Source organism: Peromyscus californicus, unplaced genomic scaffold (assembly GCF_007827085.1).
Source record: "Peromyscus californicus insignis strain IS unplaced genomic scaffold, ASM782708v3 Scaffold_18__1_contigs__length_77618521, whole genome shotgun sequence".
Classification (NCBI taxonomy): domain Eukaryota; kingdom Metazoa; phylum Chordata; class Mammalia; order Rodentia; family Cricetidae; genus Peromyscus; species Peromyscus californicus.
Genome location: NW_026294480.1, coordinates 56,781,203 through 56,807,127, shown reverse-complemented (window position 1 = coordinate 56,807,127; position 25,925 = coordinate 56,781,203). Strand labels below are relative to the sequence as shown.

At 38.3% G+C, this 25,925-nt stretch overlaps 1 protein-coding gene across 1 annotated transcript in view; it reads left to right on the top strand.

Annotated features, from left to right (window-relative positions):
• The window catches only part of Ankrd31 (ankyrin repeat domain 31), a 162,877-nt gene that overhangs the window by 13,782 nt on the left and 123,170 nt on the right, over positions 1-25,925 (top strand). The window contains exons 3-5 of the mRNA XM_052742836.1: positions 3,211-3,320; positions 10,262-10,302; positions 22,429-22,505. Coding sequence (XP_052598796.1) covers positions 3,211-3,320; positions 10,262-10,302; positions 22,429-22,505 — 228 coding nt within the window. The remainder of the gene's footprint in view (positions 1-3,210; positions 3,321-10,261; positions 10,303-22,428; positions 22,506-25,925) is intronic.

Sequence of the window (25,925 nt, the reverse complement as noted above, 5' to 3'; positions counted from 1 at the left end):
TTATTTGATCTAATTTATCAGTGAATCTCTACTCTGAAATTTTTGTTTGAATTTCCTAATTTTTTATTTCAACTTTTAATTTATTTTGGCTTTTTTTCAGATGTTTTACTTGGTTTTTAAGTTCCATTTTCATATATTGAATTGCTTTTATTATTTCATTCATCTGTTTTTGTTTTCAACATTTATCATATCCTTATTGAGTACTTTGATCTTGTTTATTATTGCTATTTTGAAATCATTTTTCTTGTATGTCATTTAAGTCACTTTCCTTGGGGGACATTACTGTGCAAGAATAATTTTTGGAGGAGACATATTTTTTGGTTATTCATACTTTTTGTATTTGCAATGAGAGTTAGGTCATTGGTAATGTAGTAGGTGTGAGAATCTAGTTTCTCTTATTTACTGAGTTTTGGAAGCTGTTTTTCCTGTTACCCCCAACTTGTCAGGTCAGCTGTCTAGGTCTTAGGGAAACCTTTAGACAATTCATCGTTAACATTCAAATGGGGTATCAGTAGTGTTTCCAGCCCAGCTTGGGCTAAGTATGGTTTCTAAGGCCAGGAGCAGACTTACTATATAGAGTTAGATGATTCCCACAGCCAGTCTTCAGGAGCCTGAGGGAGGTGTTTAGGACTTTTCCTCAGGCAACCTGTCGTGGATCCCTACCTAAAGAGAAAAGGCCCTTCTTCCTGCTGAGCTTTCTCACTGACTCAGGATTTGTCTTTCTGTGTCTCCTTTATTATAATTTCTAGTTTCATTAATTTTTCCTGCAAATGTCGTGATTTCATTTTTATTTATGAATGCATGACATTGCATTGTGTTTATGCACCACATTTTCTTCATCTATTGATGGCTGTTTTCACTTCCTGGCTATTGTTAATAGTGCAGCTGTAAGTATGAATATGTAAGTATCTCTATGATTTGTTGATTTAGAGTCCTTTGGGTATATGCTTAAGAGTGTTATAGTTGTGTCATATGGCAATTCTACATTTATTTATTTATTTATTTATTTATTTATTTATTTATTTATTTATTTTTGGTTTTTCGAGACAGGGTTTCCCTGTGTAGCTTTGCACCTTTCCTGGATCTCACTCTTTAGACCAGGCTGGCCTTGAACTCACAAAGATCCGCCTGCCTCTGCCTCCCGAGTGCTGGGATTAAAGGCGTGTGCCACCACTGCCCGGCCATCTACTTTTATTTTTTAAGGAACATCCATGGTGGCTGTAAAAGTTTACAGTACTACCAGTAGTATATAAGGGTTCCTCTTTTTCCAGTTCTCACCAGCATTTGGCATTTGCTTTCTTGATGATAATCCTTACAACTAGGGTGAACTGGAACTCAGCACTTTTAATTTGCATGTCCATGACAGCTAAGGATGTTGAACATTTTTTTCAAATATTTATTGGCTCTTTATGTTTGTCCTACTGAGAATTCTCTTATTCAGTTCGTCAGTACATTTTGTTTGGTTGGTTGGTTTTGGTTTTTTGAGACAGTGCCTCACTATGTAGCTCTGGCTATCTTGGAACTCACTGTTTAGACCAAGTTGGCTGAGATCTGATAAGTGATCCACCTGCCTCTCCCTCTTGAGTGCTGGGATTAAAGGTGTGTATCACCATATTTTCTGATTAGATGATTTTTCTTGGTGTTTAATTTTTGAAGTTCTTTATATACTCTAGATATTAATCCTATATCCAATGTGTGGCAGAGATATTTTTCCCAGTGTGTAGGTGGTTTCCTCACTGTGGCCATTGTTGCCTTTGATGTGCAGAAGCTTTTTATTTTCATGTAATCTCATTTGACTATTTTTGAGATTATTTCTTGTGCTATTGGTGTCCTTTCTAGAAAATTGTTTCTTATGCCTGAATCTTGAAGCATTTTCTTATAGAAATTTCAAAGTTTTGGTCCTATATTAAGGTATTTAATCGATTTTGAAGTGAGTTTTTACACAGGTTGAGTGATAAGCTCTTGTCTCTCTTTTTTAAAATTTGTTTGCGTGTGTGTGTGTGTTCGTGTGTGTGCGCGCACATGTGTGTACACATGTGCCCATATAGATTGGAGGATAGCCTTGGGTCTCATTATCAGAAATGCTGTCTGCATTTCAGACTGGATCTCACTTGTTAGGCTAAACTGGCTGTCTAGTAAGCCCCAGAGATCATCTTGTCTCTACCTCCCCAGTGCTGGGATTATAAGCATGTGCCATTACACTCAGCATTTTTACATGTGTTCTAGGGCCAAACTCATGTCCTGGTGCTTTTAGGGTGAATAAGTGCTCTACTGGCTGAGCTGTATCTCTAGCCTGCTTTCATTCTTCTATGCTTAATATATTTAGAATATTTTGGCATATGGGAAGAGAAGAGTTCTAATTTTATTTTTTCAAGTAGTAAACTAATTGTCCTAATATGATTTAATGAGTATTCCATTCTATTCTGTTTAAAATACTATGGTTCTGATTTTAAATAAATTTATAAATTGGTTTATTTATGTGTGTGTGTGTGTGTGTGTGTGTGTGTGTGTGTGTGTGAGAGAGAGAGAGAGAGAGAGAGAGAGAGAGAGAGAGCGCAGTTGTGAGAGTTGGTTCCCTTCTACCATGTATGTCCTAGGGATTTTAACTTAGGTGGTCAGCCTTGGCAGGAGGCAGATTTACCCACTGAGCCATCTTGCTGGGCCATGCCACATTACCTATCTTTGTGCATGTATGTAAATTCATTTGTGTGATTATTTCTGCACCATTAGTACATTAGTGTATTTGGAAGAAATCACATAGTTACTTCTGAGGCAACTTTTTATATTGAATGACAAGGTGTGTCTGAGCTTGGGCTGTTTTAACAAAATGACAATAAGCATTTTATCCATCAAGACATCTTCCCAGTTCTAGTGTATAAAATTTTCTGTACATACTCATTGCATCTCTTCATCCTGAGTCCAAGAAATACCAAGCACTGTTTTGTTCAATGCAGCATGACCCCCTACCAAGAAATAATTAAAAAATATTGACATATAAAAGTCACAGTTAAAAAACTATGATATATAATCTTTTGGACTGTGCTCAGTCCAGGACTCATATATACTAAACATTCACCCTACCATTTAATAGCATATAACATTAGTCCCTTGTCAATTGACATTTTACCATATTTATACAATGCTTGAATTCATCTAAAAGTGGAATAATAAAACTAATTCAAGTGATTGATTAATTATATTTCATTATAGGCATGCCTTCTCCTGAGATTCACCTTGGGCTCAAACTCGGAAAGGATTCACAAGAGCAAAAGAATAAAAATAAGGTGATGCTGACTCTTAGTGAGGACCTGGTATTACAGGTGCGTTGAAGATGTTTGAACATATGCCTATCAAATCTGGAACCACTATCTGGTAAAATACTAATTATAAGGTTTTTTGTCTGTTACTGTTTTGGTTCTCTTCCTTTTTTCAGTTATTATACCTTTAAAAAGCAATCATTCAATCTCTTTGAAAATTTGATGAAGGTCATTTGTTTTAGGACAGGGAATTTAAAATATTTCCCCTTTTATTCTCTTGATTTCCTTTTTCAGTGATGATAACGTAGTAAAGGAACAGAGGTTAGACATAGGATATAATAATTAGGATTTTTCATTTCTATTTTGTATCAGTTCATTTTAAAGTTTGTGAAGAGAATATAAGTTTATGTGGTGTAATTTGAGATATACAGCATTAAAGACCCTCTGTTGTCTTGTGTATGTGAGTGTGTGTGTGTGTGTGTGTGTGTGTGTGTGTGTGTGTGTGTGTAGATAATCTAAGAGTTATTTGCTTCTCCCTAGTGCAAAACTATTGGGGGAAGTAGGGCATAATTTAATTAGCACTTTGGCTTGATTAAGTGAGCCAACCTGGGATACCTACCTGTAGATGAATTTCTAAATGGTCTTAGTAAATTAAAAACATGGGGCCAAATATAGGGGTGAAAGCCTTAGAGAGATCAGGGAAGTAGGGAAAGCCACCAGCCAACCTTACCTCACCAGCTCTGCAGCTTCCAAATGTGAGTTACTTCCTTTCTACCCATGTCTATAATGCCTTGCTGTTCTGCCATCTGATTTGCTCTCTCCGTTCAGCTACATCACTTCCTCTTCCTACATAGCTCTGTCACTTCCTGTCTGTCTATACAGACCTCCATGGTTAATTTGTTTTAGAATTTAAGGCGTGTGCCATCACACCTGGCTGCTTCCAGTGTGGCCTTGAACACACAGAGATCCTGTCTGCCAAGTGATAGGATTAAGGGCGTGTGCTACCACTGCCTGACTTCTTTGTTTACTTATAATGGCTGATCTTTTTTCTCTGATCTCCAGGCAAGCTTTATTTATTAAAGCACAAATAAAATATCACCACATCTACCTTCAAAGTCTTAAGGAATGGAAGGGAAGATACATACATGTATACGTTTGTTTTCAAGACAGGATCTTACTTTGTACTACAGGCTTGTCTGGGACTCACTACATAGCTCAGGCTGGCCTTGAGTTTGGGAGTCTTCCTTCCTTCCTTCCTTCCTTCCTTCCTTCCTTCCTTCCTTCCTTCCTTCCTTCCTTTCTTCCTTTTTTTTTTTTTTAAGCAAAGATTTATTAGAAAACCTTGGACAAAGCAAAGGTGTGTTGTCCAGGCACAGATAACCAGCAGGCTAGAGAATGAGCATTGCATGGAGGGTTTTTGAAGTCTGGGTTTTTATTGTCTGTTTCCTTGGGGGTTGGGGAGCTGGCTTTAGACTCCTAAAAGACATATTTCTTCCACATTCAGGGCAGGAGTTCTTACCTTCAATGGTCAGCCTGGGACTATCATGGCATCATTTTGCCTAATGGAACTGTTGATGGGCGTTAATAGACCCAGAGGGTGTTCATTGCAGGGAGTTTTTGTTTCAAAGAATAGTGAGCCAACACATGTATTAGGTACTTCTCATTGCTGGGGCAAAATGCCTGACATATGCAGTTTAAGAGGGGTTTATTCTGGCTTACCATTAACGAGATCCTTAGATCATGGTGAGGAAGCTGCCTCTGCCTCTTAAATACTGGGATTGCTGCTATACCTGACTCACACCTCTCTCTCTCTCTCTCTCTCTCTCTCTCTCTCTCTCTCTCTCTCTCTCTCTCTCTCTCTCTCTCTGTGTGTGGGGGTGTGGGGGTGCACATGCATTTGTGTGTGTGGGTTTCCTCACACCTGAGTATCATTTTAATGAAATACTATACTTTTCCTTCCCAGAATTCTCACTTCCTGGCACAACCCCTGTGAACTTTCATGTAGTTTGTCTTAGTCTGTCTGACTCAAAAAAGTGTAATTTTCTTTTCTTCTGTCTTTTACTTTCAGAGCCTAAGTCAGTCATTCAGTCTGTCTGTCTGTCTGTCTATCTATCATCTGTCTATCTATCTATCTATCTATCTATCTATCTATCTATCTATCTATCTATCTATCTAATTTACCTATTTTTGTGCCCTGGGCTTTCTTACTCCTCTAAAGCTCCTGTTTATGCTGTGTGGCTGACTGCTGTGCCAACTAATCTCAAAGTTGACTTTACCCCCTTTCTCCATGCTCTGGTTAGCTGCTGAGATTTACAGCTTGTCTGCCCTAGGGTTTTTCTTTTAAATGCTAATCAATTTTTTGAGTTTCCATTTGAGTCCATTCTTAAATTATTTTATTAATGAGACTAAGAACTATAAGAAGGGACTCTAATTTCCTTAGTAGCTGTATCTAGAAGCATGTAGGTACATTTTTAGTAAACTGATTCTGGGATGAGGCTAGTTTTGTCTTCTAACCTTTGAGTCTCTTGAGTTTTGAGTAGAAGGATATACATACACATGGGACTTGTGTAGATAACTCTGATGTCTGTAGGCTGCATAATCAGTGAATAGCATGAACATTAATTGGAGAAGATAGAGGTGATTTATTTTCAAATTTTGAAACATTTATTTTATTTGAAGAAAATCATAGAACAAGGGGGAAAGATTTTATTTTGATTACCTTTGGCTAGCTATAGTAGGTTCATAATTGTATCTGTTATCTCAAGCTTTTGTAAGTTAAAGTTTCACTTTATTTTTAAATTAAAATATTACAACATTTTCTCCCTTCCCTGAGGAGGACTGTTTCTCCTATTTTCAGCATTCCTTAGTTGCCTGTAGTTTGAGTTCCCCTTTCCATGTTATATGTATATTGGTGTGCTTCTTCCAGTCTTGTTTAGGTACCAGTATTGTTGAGGTATCGTAAGTGAAGCGTCCCTGCCCTTTCTAAGAGTTATAATCTCACAGCAACTTTCCTGGTCCTCTGGCTCTTACAGTCTTTCTGCCATCTCTTCTGTGATGTTCCCCAAGCCTTAGTTGCAAAAGTTGTGTTATAGGTGTATCAATTGTGGCTGGGCACCCACCATCATTTTTTCTCTGTATTTTAATTAATTGTGCTTTTCCATAATGGTCTTCTTTGGTTGCAGAGAGAAGTTTCTTTGATGAAGGTTGAAATTTACACTTTTCTATGGGTGTAAGGATAGATATTTAGAATGCAGTTAGGAATTTTGCTGGTTTTGTAAAATGGCAGTACTATGTTCTCTTCTAAGATCCATGACCTCACTAGCCTTTGGTGGTTGACTAGGTTTTTAGTATCAGGCGTGGTTTCTTTCCATCTAAGGGGCCTTAAGTTGAATTAGAGAGCTGTTGGTTACCACTAAGATTTAAGTGCCACTATTGCACCTTTAGGGCTATCATACCATGCTGGTTGTCTTTATAGTCCATAAGCATTGCACTAGGTAGGACTGTTGGTTGCTTCCCTCCCTTGGAAGCTTCCATTGCCCCTCCTGATGCTATGAAAGCTTGTCCTCAGATCCAGCTTAGATCCGCCAGGTCTTGTGTCTGACATGAATGGTGTGGTTAGCAATAAGGACTCACCTTCATCTCCCTGGAGGCATTCAAGGGCAGCAGCAGTATCCTCTATTCTTTTGAAAGTCTCGTGAACTCCCCTGATCAACAACTCCAAAGAAGATTTCTTGTGTCTGGCATTGGAGTGTTTGTTAGTCTGTGGCTACTTGGCAGAATATTATCAGCCCAAGTGGCATAACTTCATACATGCACTATTGTTGGAGGTTTTTGCTCTTTTTTGAGGGGCCCGCCACCCAGCTCCCAAATAAATCACACCTAGACGCTTATTCTTATTTATCAATGCCCAGCCTTAGCTTGCCTTAGTTTCTAGCTAGCTTTCCTTAACTTAAATTATCCTGACTACCTTTTCCCTCTGGACTGTTCCCATTCTCTTACATCTGTAAATCTTACTCTTACTCTGTGGCTTGCTGTGTAGCTGGATGGCTGGCCCCTGGAGTCCTCCTCCTTCCCTGGCTACTTCTTTTTCTTTTTCCCAGATTTCTCCTTCTAGACATTCTCTCTGTCTGCCAGCCCTGCCTATCCTTTCTCCTGCCTTGCTATTGGCCATTCAGTTATTTATTAGACCATCAGGTGTTTTAGACAGGCATGGTAGCACAGCTTCACAGAGTTAAACAAATGTAACATAAACAAAAGTAACACACTTTAAATTAATATACCCCAACAGTCTCCAGCAGAGAGCACTATTTTTGGAGCTTGTGGAACCTTTTGGGAAGTAAAGCCTAGTGAGTCAGAGGTCAGGAGGTTCTTGCCCAACACTATTTTTCCTAGTCTACTAAATGTAAGCAATCTGTGCCACAATTCCTGCCACCCCAGTGCCTAGCCACTGTAACTCTCCTGCCATAGTTTACTACATATTCTGAACTGTGAGCCAAAGTAAGTATCTTCCTTTGTTTTAAATTGCTTCTGTCAGGTATTTTTTTGTTTTGTTTTGTTTTTTCGAGACAGGGTTTCTCTGTGTAGCTTTGCACCTTTCCTAGATCTCGCTCTGTAGACCTGGCTCTGCCTCCTGAGTGCTGGGATTAAAGGCGTGCACCACCACTGCCTGGCTTCTGTCAGGTATTTAGTCATAGTAATGAGAAAAGTAATAACTTATTTTATAGAAGTAAGTTAAGGAAAATACATAAACTAAGTAATAATTAGAAGAAATATAATAGAAATTATCATGACATTGGGCTTAACTGTGATTTTTTTCAATAACGCTCTAAGTATAGAGAAGAAAAAGATTGCTAAATTAGATGTAATAAAAATTAAAAACTATTCAGCTATGAAAGGATACTTTAATAGAGTAAGAAGGTAGTCCATGGAATGGGAGAAAATATTTGCAAATCTTGTGATATGAGATTGTTAATCTCACTGATCAAGAATAAGACCATTACCACAGTACCAAATTTGAAGCAAACTTTAATTAAATACTGACTAGGTGGATGGGCTCTGGCCAGGTCCATACCTGGCGTCCTGGGAAATGGCCCAGAATCACCGTTTGTAGCAACTTAGGAAGGAAACCCATAATTCATTGCATTTCCCATCAGGTCCAATCAGGGTCAAGCATACATCCTGATGTACCTCCAGCCTGTGTATCTCCCGCTCACATATGGTCAAGCACATCCAGTGCAGATGGATCAGACAAACTTGTTTAGGGGAGTGAAAACACGTGGCTTGTTATCTCCCGTAAACAACAGCCTCCAGCATTTCAGGAACTGTCTGCCCTTAGGCAAGAGGCTTGCAGATCAGAGGCATTTTTGTTTCATGGGTCTCTTAGGCATAGTCATTAAAACTTAAAATGTAGCATTGGCTCTCACAAGATTAATATCCAGAATATATAAAGAATTCTTGTAATGCAACAAAAACAATTCAATTAGAAAATGAGAGAAGGGTCAGACATGGTGGGATAGCCCTGTAAAATCTCATACTCAGGACACTGAGACTAGAAGATTGCAAGTTCAGGGACTACTGGACTATAGTGAATTCAAGACCATACTGGAAAACTGTCTGAAGGTGAAAGAATTAAAATGAGGGCTGAGGTTACAGCTTAGCAGTAGAGTGCTTGCCTAGAATATATGAGGCCCTTGGTTCAGTCCCCAATACCATAAAGAAATAAAAGGAAGGGGAATAGCAAAGAACTTGAATAGATATTCTGCCAAAGAAGATTTACAAACAACTAATCAGCACAAGAAGCTATGCAAACTAAGTCTCCCTAGGGGGACAATTTCACACTCATTAAGATGACTATTACAGGAAGCAAACAATAGAAAATAAAGGTTAGCAAGGATGTCCTAAAATTGGAACCTTTGTGCTTTGCTGGTATGAATGTAAAATGGTACATTGAATGGCAATTCCTCCCAAAATTAAGCAATAGAATGCCATATGATCTAGCAATTCCACTTCTGAATCTATGTCTGAAAGAAGAGAAAATAGGGACCTGAAGTAAGTTTTTATGCTCATGTTCACAGCAGAATTATTCTGTAGCAGCATTCATTATTAACAATAGCCAAAAATATTGGAAGCAGTGCAAGTGTTCATAAATGATGAGTGGATAAGTAATATGTGCTATATAGTCAACGGAAGTTATTCAACCTTAAACAAGAAAATACTGATACATACTACAGCATGGATCAGCTTTGTACTGTGTCAAATAAGCTAGTCACAAAATAACAAATACTGTATGGTTCCTACTCCATGATATTCCTAGAGGAATCAAATTCATAGAGACAGAAAGTAGCTTGCCATGGGTGAAGATAAAAGGAAATGGGGAATTTGTGTTTAAAAGACATCGAGTTTGAGCTGAGGAATGTCTGTTGAGAAAGTTCTGGAAATGCATGGTGGTAATGGTTGTGCAAAATGTAAGTTCCTTAATGCCCCAGAACTATGCACTTAAAAATATTTAAGATGACACATGTTATGTATATTTTTTCCACAATAAAAAAAGCTCACAAAGTTTCAACCTTACACAAAGAACTATAAGCAAATAAGGAATGCTGAGAGTGGGAGAGGTAGTCTTCCCTAGGAAAGAGCACACCAATTGGTTGTTCAATACCAAATGGTGACAGTATACAGACTGAGCATGTTACATTTTGTGTCTTTAGAAATGCACACACACACACACACACACACACACACGTAGGTAACAACAATTAATGAAAAAGAGACCACCAATTTAAAAGAGCAAAGAGGGATATAAGGAAGAGTTTAAATGGAGGTAAGATAAGGGGAAAATGAGATAACTATATTATAATCTAAAAAATAAAAAAAATAAAAAAGCTAAGAAATACTAATGTAAAAATTCTCTAGAGTGTTATGCTTTTGATTTCTTTCATTAGATTGTCATTTCTTAGTTTGGAAATAAAAAACAAAAACAAAAAACATACTCTTTTTCCCCCTAGGAGCCTCAAGATGAAGCAACACAAAATCAAGTTCTGTTACAGTTAAGTATAATGACTTGTGGCTTTGTTATATATATTATAGGGTATTTATTTTGTTGCTGTTTGTACAGCTAACATGAGTCTGGGTTTTTATGAGACTTAAAATTATATATTCTGGAATGTTAGCGGGGTAAATATAGATTGTTTTATAAGCATTCAGGATAAATTTAATTTCATATGAAAACTTGAATTAGATTAGAGTAACTTTTTTTTCTATCTGATCATCTTATTTAAAAAGTGAATTTATAGCATAGCATAAAGGAAGAGCTTGTAGAGCCTTTGATGTAATGAAACTTCATATCCCTCCAGTTCTTGAAAAACAGTGGTTCTCAAAATACAGCTTGTAGACTCCTTGCTAGTTCCTGAGATTCTTTTAGGTAGCCTGAGAAAGCTATTCTATTAATAATACTAACATATTACTTGCCTCTTTCTGTGGGGTTTGCGTTTGCACCAACAGTGCTCAGTAATGATAAGTAAAATGCTTAATGGCCTTAGTTGGAACTAAGGCAACTGTGTCGAACAATACTAGTAGTCATCTTGGTTTTTTTAGTGCTGTGTGCTAATTGTAAAAAGGAAATGATGCTAATTTTACTTAAGAATGTGTTTGAAGGTAGGAAAGGAGGGGGTGGGAGTTGGGGAGGCATCTGTTCTGGGTAGAGACCTTCCATTGTGGCTGCCCGACATTCTTTCATACATCACTCTTCCATTTTCGATAATCATCCTTCCTCCAGAGGCCCTGGAATTGGTATACATGAAATTTATATCAATGTAATGGTAGGAGTTTTATGGGCATTGCTTGATTAAGATAGCAGGCCAAGACCAGTCAGAAGAACAGGCCTTGCCCCCAACTCAGAAAGACATCAGGTTCAGGTCACACCAGTCAGAAGAACAGGCCACACCAGTCAGAAGAACAGGCCACACGAGTTAGAAGAACAGGTACAGATCACACCAGTCAGAAGATCAGAGACCCTCTGCTGCACCAAAGGCTAAGCTAGCCACCAGAAGGCCAGCCCCCCAACTTGGGCAGAGACTCTCTACTGGACCAGAGGTCACACCAGCCACCAGAAATCCAGGCCACAAAGACCAAAGAGGAAAGAGAAACCAAGGAACAAAACACCTATTCAACAAAGACAAACTCAGAAATCTGCACCTAGACTGATAATCATCCTAAACCCAGATGCCTAAACACCAGTATAAGAATATAATCAACAACAGCCAGGGCAGTGTGGCACCACCAGAGCCCAGCTATTCTATGACAAGACCTGAATATTCCAACGCAGCTGAAGCACAAGAAAACGACCTTAAAAACAACTTTATGAAGATAGAGGTCCTTAAAGAGGAAATGAAAAAAATCCCTTAAAGTAATCAAGGAAAAGACAAGCAAAGAATTGGAGGAAATCAATAAATCCTTTAAAGAATGCCAAGAAAGCCAAGAGGGGAAAAAAGGTGAAGGAAACTGTTCAAGACCTGAAAAATCAAAATAGAAGAAATAAAGAAAACACAAACAGAAGGAATTCTGGAAATGGAAAATCTGGATAATTAAATATGAATTATAGACACAAACATTACCAACAGAATACAAGAGATGGAAGAAAGAATCTCAGGCATTGAAGATACAATAGAAGAAATAGATTCATTGATCAAAGAAAATGTTAAATCTAAAAAATTCCTAACACCAAACATCCAGGAAATCTGAAAAGACCAAACCTAAGAATAATAGGAATAGAAGGAGAAGAATTCCAGCTCAAAGGTGCAGAAAATATATTTAACAAAATAATAGAAGAAAACTTTCCTAACCTAAAGAAGGACATGCCTATGAAGGGACAAGAAGTTTACAGAACACCAAATAGATTTGATCAGAAAAATTAAGTCCCTGCATCACATAATAAACAAAACATGAAACATACAGAACAAAGAATATTAAAAGCTGCAAGGGACAAAGACTAAGTAACATATAAAGGTAGACCTAGTAGAATTACACCCAACTTCTCAACACACACACACCACCACCACCACCACCAACAACAACAACAACAAAATAATAGAAATTAGCAATCATTGGTCATTAATGTCTCTCAATATCAATCAACTCAATTTGTGAATAAAAAGACACAGGCTAACAGAAGGGATGCAAAAACAGGATCCATCCTTCTGCTATATACATGAAACACACCTCAACATCAAAGATTGACATTACCTCAGAGTAAAGTGTTGGAAAAAGATTTTCCAAGCAAATGGACCTAAGAAGAAAGCTGGTGTAGCTATTCTACCATCTAACAAAATAGACTTCAAACTGAAACAAAAGAGAGGGAGAAGGACATTTCATACTCATCAAAGGAAAAATCTACCAAGATGATATCTCAATTCTCAACATCTATGCTCCAAATGCAAGGGCACCCACATTTGTAAAAAGAAACGTTAATAACACTTAAATCACACTTCAAACCTCACACATTAATAGTGGGGGACTTCAACACCCCACTCACCAATGGACAGATCATCCAGACGAGAACTAAACAGAGAAACAGTGCAGCTAACATGTTAGGAATCAAATGGACCTAACAGGTATCTACAATATTTCAAAGAATATACGTTCTTCTCAGCACCTCACAGAACATTCTCCAAAACTGACCACATACCTGGTCACGAAAGAAGTCTTAACAGATAAAAGAAAATTGAAATGACCCCATATATCCTATCAGAACATCATAAATTAAAGCTGGATATCTGAAGGAGACTCCCACACACTGGGGGCTCCCTTCCAGACTCCAGATTAGGCACAAACCACACCAAAACACCTGTTTTCACAGAGAGATCTTTTATTAAGTGAGGAAGAAAAGTTAAAGTGACTGCTTTCTGACTCAGGCAGAAAAACAGTAGCAAATGACTTTGCAGGTGTGATTCTAAGAGGAGAAGAAGGGGAGGTCTGTGTTAGAATGGGCTAGGATGCAGTGGTAAAGGAGATAGGGGCCTAGAGAGAAGGGGAAGGGGACAAGGAAAAGATTGAAGGGGTATTTGACCTAGAGAGACAAAGGACTACCTCTGGATAGAGAGGAAACAAATGTGGCTCATAGGCAATTGGCAGTTTATAAACATAAAGGGGAAAACCCTGTTAGGATGAGGTGTTTAATTTTAATTGGGCATGTTAATTAGGTTAACTAAAGGGGGCTTTTGATTTCTGGACTTTGGTAGTCAGCCTCAGGAGAAGGAAGTGGCCCAGTAATGGAATAGACCTTGGTGACTTGCTTTAGGAATGCAGTCTCAGGGATTTTAGCAAGGCAGAGGGAATGGGAGAAGGGCATGGCCTGTGAATGCCATGTTTGAGTGGGCTAGTATCCCTTCAATATCAACAACAAAGGAAACAATAGAAAGCCTACAAATTCATGGAAAATGAACAACTCCCTACTTAATGACTACTGGATCAAGGCAGAAATAAAGAAATTAAAGACTTGTAGAATTCAATAAAAATGAATGCACAACATGTCCAAACTTATGGAACACAATGAAAGTGGTGGAAGAGGAAAAGTCATAGTATTAAATGTCAGCATGAAGAAATTGCAGGGATCTCTTACTAGCGACTTAACAGCACACCTGAAAGCTCTAGAACAAAAAGAAGCAAACACACCCAAGAAGAGTAAATGGCGGGAAATAAACTGAAGGCTGAAATCAATAAAATAGAAACAAGGAGCAATAAGAAGAATCAATGAAACAAAGAGTTAGTTCTTTGTCAACAAGATAGACAAACTCTTATTCAAACTAACTAAAAGACAGACAATATCCAAATTAACAAAATCGGAAACAAAATGGGGTTATAACAACAGACACTGAAGAAAATCCAAGAATCTTTAGGTTATACTTAAAAAATCTATTTCATAAAATTGGAAAATCTAAAAGAAATGGACAATTTTCTTGATAGATAGAACTTACCAAAGTTAAATCAAGACTAGAGAAACAACTTAAATAGACCAATAATCCCTAAGGAAATAGAAACAGTCATTAAAAGTCTCCCAACCAAAAAAGCCCAGGGCCAGATGGTTTTAGTACAGAATTCTATCAGACTTTCAAAGAAGAGCTAGTATCAGTACTTCTCAAATTATTTCATGAAATAAAAACAGAAGGAACATTGCTAAATACATTTTATAAGGCCACAGTTATCCTGATATCCAAGCCACACAAAGATTCGACAAAGAGAGAAAAATACAGACCAGTTTCCTTCATGAACATTAATGCAAAAGTACCCAATAAAATGCTCACAAACCAAATCCAAGAACGCATCGAAGAGATCATCTATCATGGTCAAATAGGCTTCATCCCAGAGATGCAGGGATGCTTCCACATACGAAGCTCTGCCAATGTAATCTACCATATAAACAAACTGAAAGAAAAAAACCCACATGATGATCTCTTTAGAGGCTGAAAAATCCTTTTGCATAATCCAACACCCCTTCATGATAGAAGTTTTGATTAGGGCTACAAGGCACATAACTAAGCATAATAAAGGCAATTTATAGCAAGCCTATTGCCAACATCAAATTAAATGAGAGAAACTCAAAGCAGACCAACCAAAATCAGGAACAAGATAAGGCTCTCCATTCTCTCGATACCTATTCAATATAGCACTTGAAGTTCTAACTAGAGCAATAAGAGAACTAAAGGAGATCAAGGGGATACAAGTTGGAAAATCAATATTTGTAGATGATATGATAGTATACATAAGTGACTCCAAATATTTTACCAGGGAACTTCAGCTGATAAACACCTTCAGCAGGGTGGCTAGATACATTAACTAAAAAAAAAAAAAAATCAGTAGTCCTTCTATATATAAATAATAAATGGGCTGAGAAAGAAATCAGGGAAACCACACACTTCTCAATAACCATAAATAATATAAAATAGCTTGTTGTAACTCTAACTGAGCAAGTGAAAGACCTGTATGATTAAAAACTTCAAGTCTTTGAAGAAAGAAATTGAGCTGGGTGGTGGTGGCACACTGTCTTTAATCCCAGCACTCGGGAGGCAGAGCCAGGAGGATCTCTGTGAGTTCGAGGCCAGCCTGGAGTACAGAGTGAGTTCCAGGAAAGGTGCAAAGCTACACAGAGAAACCCTGTCTCGAAAAACCAAAAAAAAGGAAAAAAATTGAAGAAGATAGCAGAATATGTAAGGATCTCACATGCTCATGGATCAGCAGGATTAACATAGTAAAAACGGCCTTCCTTCCAAAAATAGTCTACAGATTCAACCCAATCCCCATCAAAATTCCAACACAATTCTTTACAGACCTTGAAAGAACAATACTCAACTTCATATGAAAAAGCAGAAAACCCAAGGTAGCTAAATCAATCCTATACAATCAGAGAACTTCCAGGGGTATTACTATCCCTGATTTTAAGCTGTACTACAGAGCTGTTATAATAAAGACCTCATGATATTGGCATAAAAACAGACACATTGGTCAATGGAATCAAATTAATGACCCAGACATAAATCCAAATACTTATGGACACTTGGTTTTTGAGAAAGAAGCCAGAAAAATACAGTGGAAAAAAGAAAGCATCTTCAATAAATGATGCTGGTTTATTTTGATGTCTACATGTAGAAGAATGCAAATAGATCCATATCTGTCACCCTGCATAAAACTCAAACCCAAGTGAATCAAAGACTTCAACATAAATCCAATTACACTGAACCTGATCGAAAAGAAAGTAGGGAGTAACCTTGAGCCCATTGGCACAGGGAGACAACTTCCTGAACAGAAAACCAATAGTACAGGCACTAAGATCAACAATTAGTAACTGGGACCTCATGAACTGAAGAGCTTCTGTAAGGCAAAGGACACCTTCAACAGGACAAAAAGCCCACAGAATGGGAAAAGTTGTCACCAACTCTACACTTGACAGAAGGCTAATATCCAAAATATATAAAGAACTCAAGAAACTAGACAAAACCAACTAAATAATCCAATTCAAAAAGGGAGCACAGATCTAAATAGAGACTTCTCAACAGAGGAATCTCAAATGGCTGAGATACACTTAAATGTTCAACGTCCTTAGCTATCAGGGAAATGCAAATCAAAATGACTTTGAGATTCCATCTTACACCTGTCAGAATGGCTAATCAAAAACACAAGTAACAGCTCATGCTGGAGAGGATGCGGAGCAAGAGGAACACTCCTCCATTGCTGGTGGGAGTGCAAACTTGTCCAGCCACTTTGGAAATCAGTATGGCAGTTTCTCAGAAAATTGGGAATCAATCTATCTCAAGACCCAGCTATAGAACTCTTGGGCATGTACCCATAGGATGCTCAATCATTCCACAAGGACACTTGCTCAGCTATGTTCCTAGCAGCTTTATTCAGAATAGCCAGAACCTGGAAACAAGCTAGATGTCCCTCAACCAAAGAATGGATATAGAAAATGTGGTACATTTACACAATGGAATATCACTCAACTGTTAAAAACAATGACATCACGAAATTTGCAGGCAAATGAATAGAACTAGAAAAAAAAAATCATCCAGAATGAGGTGACCCAGACCCAGAAAGACAAACATGGTGTGTACTCACTTACAAGTAGATATTAGCGATAAAGTAAAAGATAATCATGCTACAGTCCACAGACACAGTGAGGCTAAGTAACAAGATGGGCTTAAGGGAGGCATGCAAAGATCTCCCTGAGAAGAGGAAATAGAATAGATTTAATGGGTGGACTGGGGGCAGGTGAGGTTGGGAACATGAGGAATCAAATGTATGTGGGAGGGAGAAAATACTGGGAGAAATTACTAGAATTGGGGAGCATTTCGAGGTTAAGGTGGAAACCTAGTGCAATGGAAACTCCATGGAATCCACAAGAGTAACCCTAGCAAAGATTTGTAGTGATGGGGGACATGGAGCCTGAACCAGCCATCTTCTGGAACCAGGCAAGGACTAAAGTGGAGGGATTAGGACACTAACCCAGCCACAAAACGGTTGACCCACAGTTTGTCCTGCCTGCAGAGTGTTTTGGGACTGGAACATAGGTGAATTGTCATAAAAGAGACCAGGGAGGCTTCATCCAGCAACTGATGGGAGCGTATGCAGAGTCCCACAGCCAAACATTAGGCGGAGCTCAGGGAGTCCTGCAGAGGAGAGGGAGGGAGTGAGGATCAGAGGAACCAGAGGGTTCAAGGACACCATGAGAATATGGCCTACAGAACCAGCTGACCGAGACTCATGGGGGCTTGCAGAGGTCAGGGAGCCTGTAGGGATCTGACCTAGGTGTTCTGCATGTATATTATAGCTGAGTAGCTTGGTGTTCTTGTGGAACTTCTAACAGTTGGAACACAGGCAGTTTCTGACTCTTTAGCTTACTTGTGGGATCCTTTTCCTCCTACTGGGTTACCTTGTCCAGCCTTGATGTGATGGTATGTGCCTGATTTTACTGTAGCATATTATGCCATGTTTAGTTGATGTCCCTGGGAGGCCTGCTCTTTTCTGAAAGGAGACGGGGCGGGGGGATCTGGAGACAAGGGAAAGTGAGGGTGGAGGGGGTGCTGGGGGGATAGAAGGGGGGTAAACTGCAGTCAGGATGAGATATGACAGAAGAATTATAGAAAAGTTGCTGGATTTTATAAAGTGTCTGCTTTTAAGTGTGTATCTTTCCAGTCTTCTGTGTGATGAAACGAGGTAGGCTTAAAGCACTTCTGTGCCATGTGAAGTCGTAACGAGAGAATCACAGTGCAGTTGGTTTAGTTGTAAACATCATAAAATCCACTTTAAAAAAACTTGAAAGAATAATTGACAGGCCAGTTATTCACATATGGCATATGGCTCAATGGTTCAGAGTGCATACTGCTCTTGCAGAGAACCCACATTCAGTTCCTAGCACCTGTGTTGGGATTCCCATGACTGCCTGTAAAGACAGGTTCAAGAGATCTGACTTCTCTGGCCTTTGTAGGGATCAGCACCCATGTGTTCATACTCACACACAAATATGTACACATAATTAGAAATAAATATTTTAAAAATGAATAATGTAAGCTGGTCATTTCAAGAAAAATAACTAATAATTAGTGTTGCCAGTAAAAAACAAACTCAATTTTCTAAATTTATTTCATGGAAATTTCATGTATGTATACAATGTGTTTTGATCATATCCACCCTCAGTCCTGCTCCCTCCAGGATTCCCTGCTCTTCTCCCTCCCAACTTCATGTCTTCTGTTTATAATTACAAAAAAAATGAACCCACTGAGTCCAGTTAGTGCTGCCCATATGTTCATGTGTGTGGGATCAGCAACTGGGACGTGCACAACCTTCCAGTGGCCACACTCCTAAAGAAAAGTGACTCTTTCTCTCCCAGCAGCCATCAACTGCCAATAGCTCACCAATTAGGGATGAGACTTCAGTAGCCCCTCCTCCCTCCATGCTAGAATTTTAAACTGACTTGATCTTGTGTAGGTCTTGTGTGGGTAACCTCTATTGCTGTGGGTTCATGTGTGTGGCGGCCATTTCATATCCAGAGGCCATCATTTCAATGTTGATGTTCCCTGAGCTTTGGTGGAGGATATTGATATAGATGTCCCATCCATGGCTGAGTGTTGGCAATTGTTTCTTCTTAGCACTTTGAGCAGTAATGTATCCCAGCATTAACTGTTGGAGCCCACCTAGGTTTTCTAGTGGCTTTACCCAGCAGGACGGGTAAGAGGATGATTGGGCCACAGGCCTGGGTATCAGGTGTTTGGAAGAATCTTACTATTTGTAAAAGTAGTATAGCTTCTTAATTCTTAATAACATCAATTGTAAGAACATCCACAATGATCCTAAGGTTACTAAAACATTCCTCCATTTTACAATGTGTAGATGTAACCAACCGTCTTTTTAAATAAGAAACACAGAACCAATGCAAAGAAGAAAGCCAAGAGGTCAGAGCTAAGAGCTATAACCTTACCCTTCCTCCTGCGGTGGTCCTACCTCTCCGAACCAGAGCTACCTTCTGTGTTAAAGTCCTTATATAGAATTTCTGTTCTGCCTTCTCATTGGTTGTAAACCCAACCACATGACCGCCTCCTCATGGCCTGTCTATATAGACCTCCAGGTTTTCCATGATTGGTATTGAGATTAAAGGCACGTGTATCCAATAATGGCTGTATCCCTGAACACACAGAGACTTACCTAGCTCTGCCTACCAAGTGCTGGGATTACAAGCGTACGCCACCACTGCCCTGCTTTCCTATGGCTTGCTAATAGCTCTGACCCCCGGCAACTTTATTTGTTAACATACAAATAACATTTTTTTTTTTTTTTTTTTTTTTTTTTTGGTTTTTCGAGACAGGGTTTCTCTGTGTAGCTTTGCGCCTTTCCTGGAACTCACTTGGTAGTCCAGGCTGGCCTCGAACTCACAGAGATCCGCCTGGCTCTGCCTCCCGAGTGCTGGGATTAAAGGCGTGCGCCACCACCGCCCGGCACAAATAACATTTTAATACAAATAAAATGTCACCATAACAATGCATATCTTTTTGAGGCTGGATTTTTGTTATGTACTTCAAGCAAAAATACACAGATTAAACAAAGGAACAGATAAAGGTGGTAGGTATATTACATACAATAAAGAGATTTTTTTCTTTAAAAAATGTGACACTGGAGCTGTGGAGATAAAGTAGGTAAGAGCCCTACCTGTAAAAGCATGCAGACCTTACTACAGATCCCAGCACTCATGTAGAAGGTGAATATGGCCATATCTGCCAGTAAACACAGTGTTGGGGAACAAGAGAGAGGCCAGTTCACTGGCTAGCTGACTTAACTGAAACGTGAGCTTCAGGGTCAATGAGAGACTCTATCTCAAAAAAAAATAAATAAAATAAAGCCAGGGAGGGATAGAAGAAAACACTTGACATCCCCCTCTGGCCTCTGTGTATGTGCATGCAAATAGGCACAGGTGTGCACATACACACATACACACAGACACACACACACACAGAAATGTGAAGTACTACAACTTCTGTTTTCTTATTTTTAGTGTGTGCACATGTTACATGTGTATGCATGTTTTTTCATGTGTGAGTGCATATGTGTATGCCTGCATGTGGAGGCCTGCGGTTAATGTCAGGATTCATCCTCAATGGCTCTTCTACCTAATTCATTGAGGCAGGGTCTCGCTGTCAAAACCAGAGTTCACTGATATAGCTAGTCTTCCTGTCCAGCTCACCTTGGGGATCCCCTGTCTCCGCCTTAAGAGGCTGGCATCGTAGGCAGGCCACTGCACTCACTGAGCATGGACATAGGTTGCTGTGGATCCACATTTGGCTCCTCAAACTTACGCAACAAGTGCTTCAACTGCTGAGCCCCTGTCTGCCCAGCCCACCACAGCTCTTCTTACTCTTTTTTCTTATTTCAGACAATGCAGTTTTAGTGTAAATATTCTAATACATTACTGAATTATTACTGTCATTTAAAATTTAACAACTGTAAAAATTTTAAATTTCTATATTTAAATATAACTCTATATAAGTCACATAAACAAAAGTGCTTTGGGACCCTCAAGCATGTAAGAGTCCAAATATCTGAAATTTTGAGAACTATTATTGTAAAGTTACCATTTACCCAAATAATAATATAATTTCATTTATGGAAATGAAGAAGAAAAGGCTAAGGAAGACAAATATACCATCTAACCTAATGCCTAAAGACCCATTGATAACATTTTGGAACACCTTATTTTATGCTGTATGTATATATGTATATATATATATATATACATATATGCATATGTTTTTGTTAAATTTTCTCTAGAGATGGGATAATTTTATGGATATGTTTTTAAATTTCCAGTAAACAATTTATCAGTTATTTTCTCATTGATTTTTTTGTATAAATTTTTTAAATTTCACAACTAAAATTGTTTCTGTTTATTTGCTTTTGTTTTAAAAAGTACACAAAATTATTTACCATGTTATGCCGTTAAAGTGCTTTTAATTATGTAATATTTTATTGCATAACAAATTTTATGATTTGTTGAATCACTCATTTAGATTAGACTCTTGTTTGTAGTCTTGCTTAACAAAACTAGTTTTAATATTTAGATGAGGCTTTTGAGTATTCAGACTGTGTCTTAACACTCTATACAATTCTTGTAATTAAAGAAGGGAGTTCTTATTCAAACTGTGATTTCATTTTGTTTTCAATTAGCTTATTTTTCTGAAATTGGACATTCTTTCTTGTTGGCCTCACAGAAATTATCATTCTGTTTGCAGCGCTCAGTCTACATTTTCAACCTAACTTCTATTGACCACTTTTGGTTTGGGACAGCAGAAAATGCTGCATTTGTTATTTTTGCTTAGGATTTGGATAGCTATACCTAATACATTAAAAAAAAAAAAACTATTGTTAAAACACTTGAAGCAAGAAGATTTTTTTTAATTTAATTTTATTTTTATTATTATTTTTGTTTGTTTTGTTTTTTTCTAGACAGGGTTTCTCCGTGTTGTTTTGGTGCTTGTCCTGGAGCTTGCTCTGTAGACCAGGCTGGCCTCGAACTCACAGAGATCTGCCTGGCTCTGCCTCCCGAGTGCTGGGATTAAAGGCATGCACCCCAACCGCCCAGCTTTTTTTATTTTGAATAGAAATATGCGTTTATTGCATTTATTCAGTAAATTACCCCAAAGAAATAAAGTGACTGTCTGATTGCTTTTTTCAGTGAGCTTTTAATACCCAAAAGTAGAGGATCAAAATTGCAGATTAGACATGACCTTTATTTTGATTTAATCCTCTTTCTTTCAGTATTTTCTGCTCCGCCTTTAAACTGGCTGTGAAAAATAAAAGCAAATATCTGAGAAATTTCTCACATAGCTCCCACTGATATCTAAACTGTAATGGCAGACTGTCAGTATATTTGAAGGTAGACAAGTCCCATTATTTAGAGCCATTTTCTTTGACCTTGCCACCCTTATTTGGTAGACAGTCATCTCGTGGTTCACTTTCAAACCTAAATGCAGTTAAGGTTGTTTGTATCCCTGAATTTATCCTTTAGCTTTTGCAGCACTCTCCAATTTTGGATTCACTTCAACAAATTGATAGTAATTGTAAAGATAATAGAATGGTGTAACCAAATGTTTTTTTCCGTTTAAAAGTCTGTTTTTTAAATTAATTTGTTTTTTAGAACTAGAAAAAAATCCTCAGCATTCTCTGTGTCATTTCCTGACCCTGAAGTTTCATGGAGCCACCAAAAGACTGGAGGTATGCTTTCATGAGCATCAATATATAAGAGAATCTCTCTTTAAGTGTAGAAGACCTCATTTGATAGGGATTTATTTACAACTAGGCCAGTGTATCATGCATTTTAAGTATGAAATGAAGTTGTTGCTGACTTAATTGTGATCAGACTGCCCATTGGAGGAACAGGGTAGTTGCAGCCAATATCTGTTGTTATAAATGTGTACTTTTCACTTCTGATTTTGCGGGTTTATATTTGAAAGTAATAATTGCGTTCATGACCTTATTAAAATGTATATATGCCTCACATAGACCCATTTCTCTATTTTTTTCCCTTTGATATTGAAGTATCTTGCTAGTGACTTCCTCAGAGTGGCTATTTTGCCCTCTCTTTCACAGTGGAATAATTATGCATAGTGGTCAATGATACCTTGTGCTACAAGAAATGGGCACAAGGACATGATAAAAAACCTGTTAAAGTTTATAAATTTCCACTTTATATTACTATCTTTGCAATTACCTGCCCATACATGTACTTCTAGTACCTAGTTTTTAATCCATGTTATTTTTCATTTTTCCAATAAACATTTATTGAATGATGTATGGATGCTATAGGTGTATGAATTCTAAATGCAGGAGTACTGATCTGTCTTAAAGCATGAAGATAAGATATATCTGATATATGACATTGCTGGAAAGCAAGGGCTTTTTCAAGATGTCTGTGGACAGTCTGAAAGAATAAATGCTTAATCTGTTCTTGTATCTACTAGCCAAGCTGTGACTATTTAAATACAGGGGGAAAAAACAGTGATGTTTTCTAAAAAGTACATAACACTAAAAAATGTTAAATGTTCAAATGTTTGTCTCAAGACAAAAGTGACTATATTAAGACCCTTTAAAGTTTCTGTGACTTGAAAGTAGGGACCTGTTAATAATACATGTGTAGTTTTTTTTTTCTTTTCTTTTTCATCTTTTAATGCTTAGGGATTGAGTCCAGAACCTCATATATGTTAGCCAGGCATTGAACTATACTCCAGCCCCTTTTATTTCTTTATTAAGTATATATCTGTTCATAAAGTATTTCACTATAAGTAGAAAAAGAAGAAACCTGAGTAAGTCAGGTAGTCTTGAAGAAAGTACAAATTATACCAAGAAAGAGAATGACCACTTACACAGCACCAGTGGTGACTCATAAAACTAATAGAAGCAATGAAACCTAACCATGTCCCAGGGTAACAGACACCAGAAGCCAACTAAGGAGACTGCTGTAGTCTAGATTCCTCTGCTATCAGAAAGTAAAGCTTTAAATTAGTCTGCTTTGTCATTATCAGATGCTAGTAGAAGGTGGAGTTTGCACCAATAGTAACAGTCAGTACATAATAACAAGAGAAGTTTTTCTAACACTGACCAAGCAAAACTCATAGATGATATTCTGAGACAAAATGTTAAGTTACAAAAAAAATCCTTGTGAAGTTCAGACTGCTGAAAGTCAAACTAGAAAATGGGTTGTTCAGATTTGAATCCTCTTGAGAGTTCCCATGCCCCAATAAAAGAGTCAAATAGTCAGGAACCCAGATTCTGGGGCACAGTTGGTCAAAGACATTTCTACAAGCCTGGGAGTATCAAAATAAATATTTAATATTTATGATGAGAAAACATAGAATTAGCTAGCTGGACTCAATGTGGGTGAGCCTAATTTTTTGGCAGTGTTCAAAGCATCATAATCAAGAACTAGTTAAACATATTCTGTTCCCTGTATTAGACCTGACCAGGGTATTGGCTTTGGCCTCATCAATGTTATAGAGCAGTGGTTCTCAACCCAGGGATCGAATGACCCTTTCATAGGAGTCACAGATCAGATATTCTCCATGTCAGATGTTATATTACAATTCATAGCAGCAGCAAAATTACAGTTATGAAGCAGAAACAAAATAATTGTATGGTTGGGGTCACCACAACGTGAACTGTATTAAAGGGTTGCAGCATTAGGAAGGTTGAGAACCACTGCTGTACAGCTTCATAGCCTATTTGATCATCCACAGTGATCACAGAGTGTGGTATTTCTATCTGTGTGATGGAATCAGTGATCAGGAAAAACTTGATAGCTTAATAATCAAGCTTACTTTCTCTAGGAGTTCTGTTGTGAGGAAGTTCAAGCTTCGGATCTGTAAGCCCCTGCAGCACAAGTGGCCAGGCCCTGCCTCCAGACTATTCTAAGGGTTGTAAAGGCCATTTCCATCACCTTGAGACACAGGTGGCCAAGCTCCACCCTACAGGGAAAAAAAGCCCAAGGTCAGGCCACAAAATCCCACCAATCCTAGGCCTCCCTGGAAATCCCATATAAAGGTTTCTGCTATTCTGCCCCCAAGAAACCCTGTACAAAGCCTGCCTCCTGCTCAGTTCTTTGCTGTTTCTCTCCAAGCAGAGGCAGTCACCCTCTTGTCTTTCCCAGGAAATATCTTATGTGAGGTTTGTAGTGTGGTGTGACTTTGTAGTATTCCTTGGCTCCTGACTGTCAGGATACCAGGATAACACTTACACTCCCTAGCCACAGTATCATGTGCCACTCGAAGGTGGGTGATGGGTGGGATTTTGAGGGGAGTGGTTGTGGATGCCTTTCTTTTTAGTTTTTCGAGACAGGGTTTCTCTGTGTAGTTTTGGTGCCTGTCCTGGATCTCACTCTGTAGACCAGGCTGGCCTCAAACTCACAGAGATCCACTTGGCTCTGCCTTCCGAGTGCTGGGATTAAAGGCATGTGCCACCACCGCCTGGCTTGTTTTTTAATTTGTATTTTGTGTGTGTGCTCATGTATTATGATAGCATTAATTTTCTTTTATGTGCATGAGTATTTTGCCTGCATGTATGTTTGTATACTATGTGCGTGCCTGATTCCTGTGAAGGCCAGAAGAGGGAGTTAGATCCACTGGAACTGGAGTTACAGTCTGTAGTGAGCTGCCACATGGGTGCTGGGAATTGAACCCAGGTCCTCTGGAAGAGCAGCCAGTGGATGCTCCGTGGATGCTTTTCAATGTTACCTTCCTGGCCTTTGAAATCTTGGCTTTGGTACTGGGAGAGACAGGACTTCCTTATTCATTGTGTGTGTGTGTGTGTGTGTGTGTGTGTGTGTGTGTGTGTGTGTGTGTGTGTGTATGTGTGTGTGTGTGTGTGTTCTTTTGGTAAAAGGTGTTTAAAATAAATTTTACTTTAATATCAACAACTTCCAGCAACGTAACAGAAATAAATTAAGAGTGAATCATACTAACATATTGTTACTTCAGAATTTGTTGAAGATAATTGGTAAGTTTTGAAACCATTATAGTTGGGTGTGCTTTATCTTTATTATAAGATATTTCTGTTGAGCTCAGTGGGCAAAGTGCTTATTGCTTAAGGATGGGTACCTGAGTTTGATCCCCAGAAACCCAGTAAAAAAAGAGAAAAAAAACC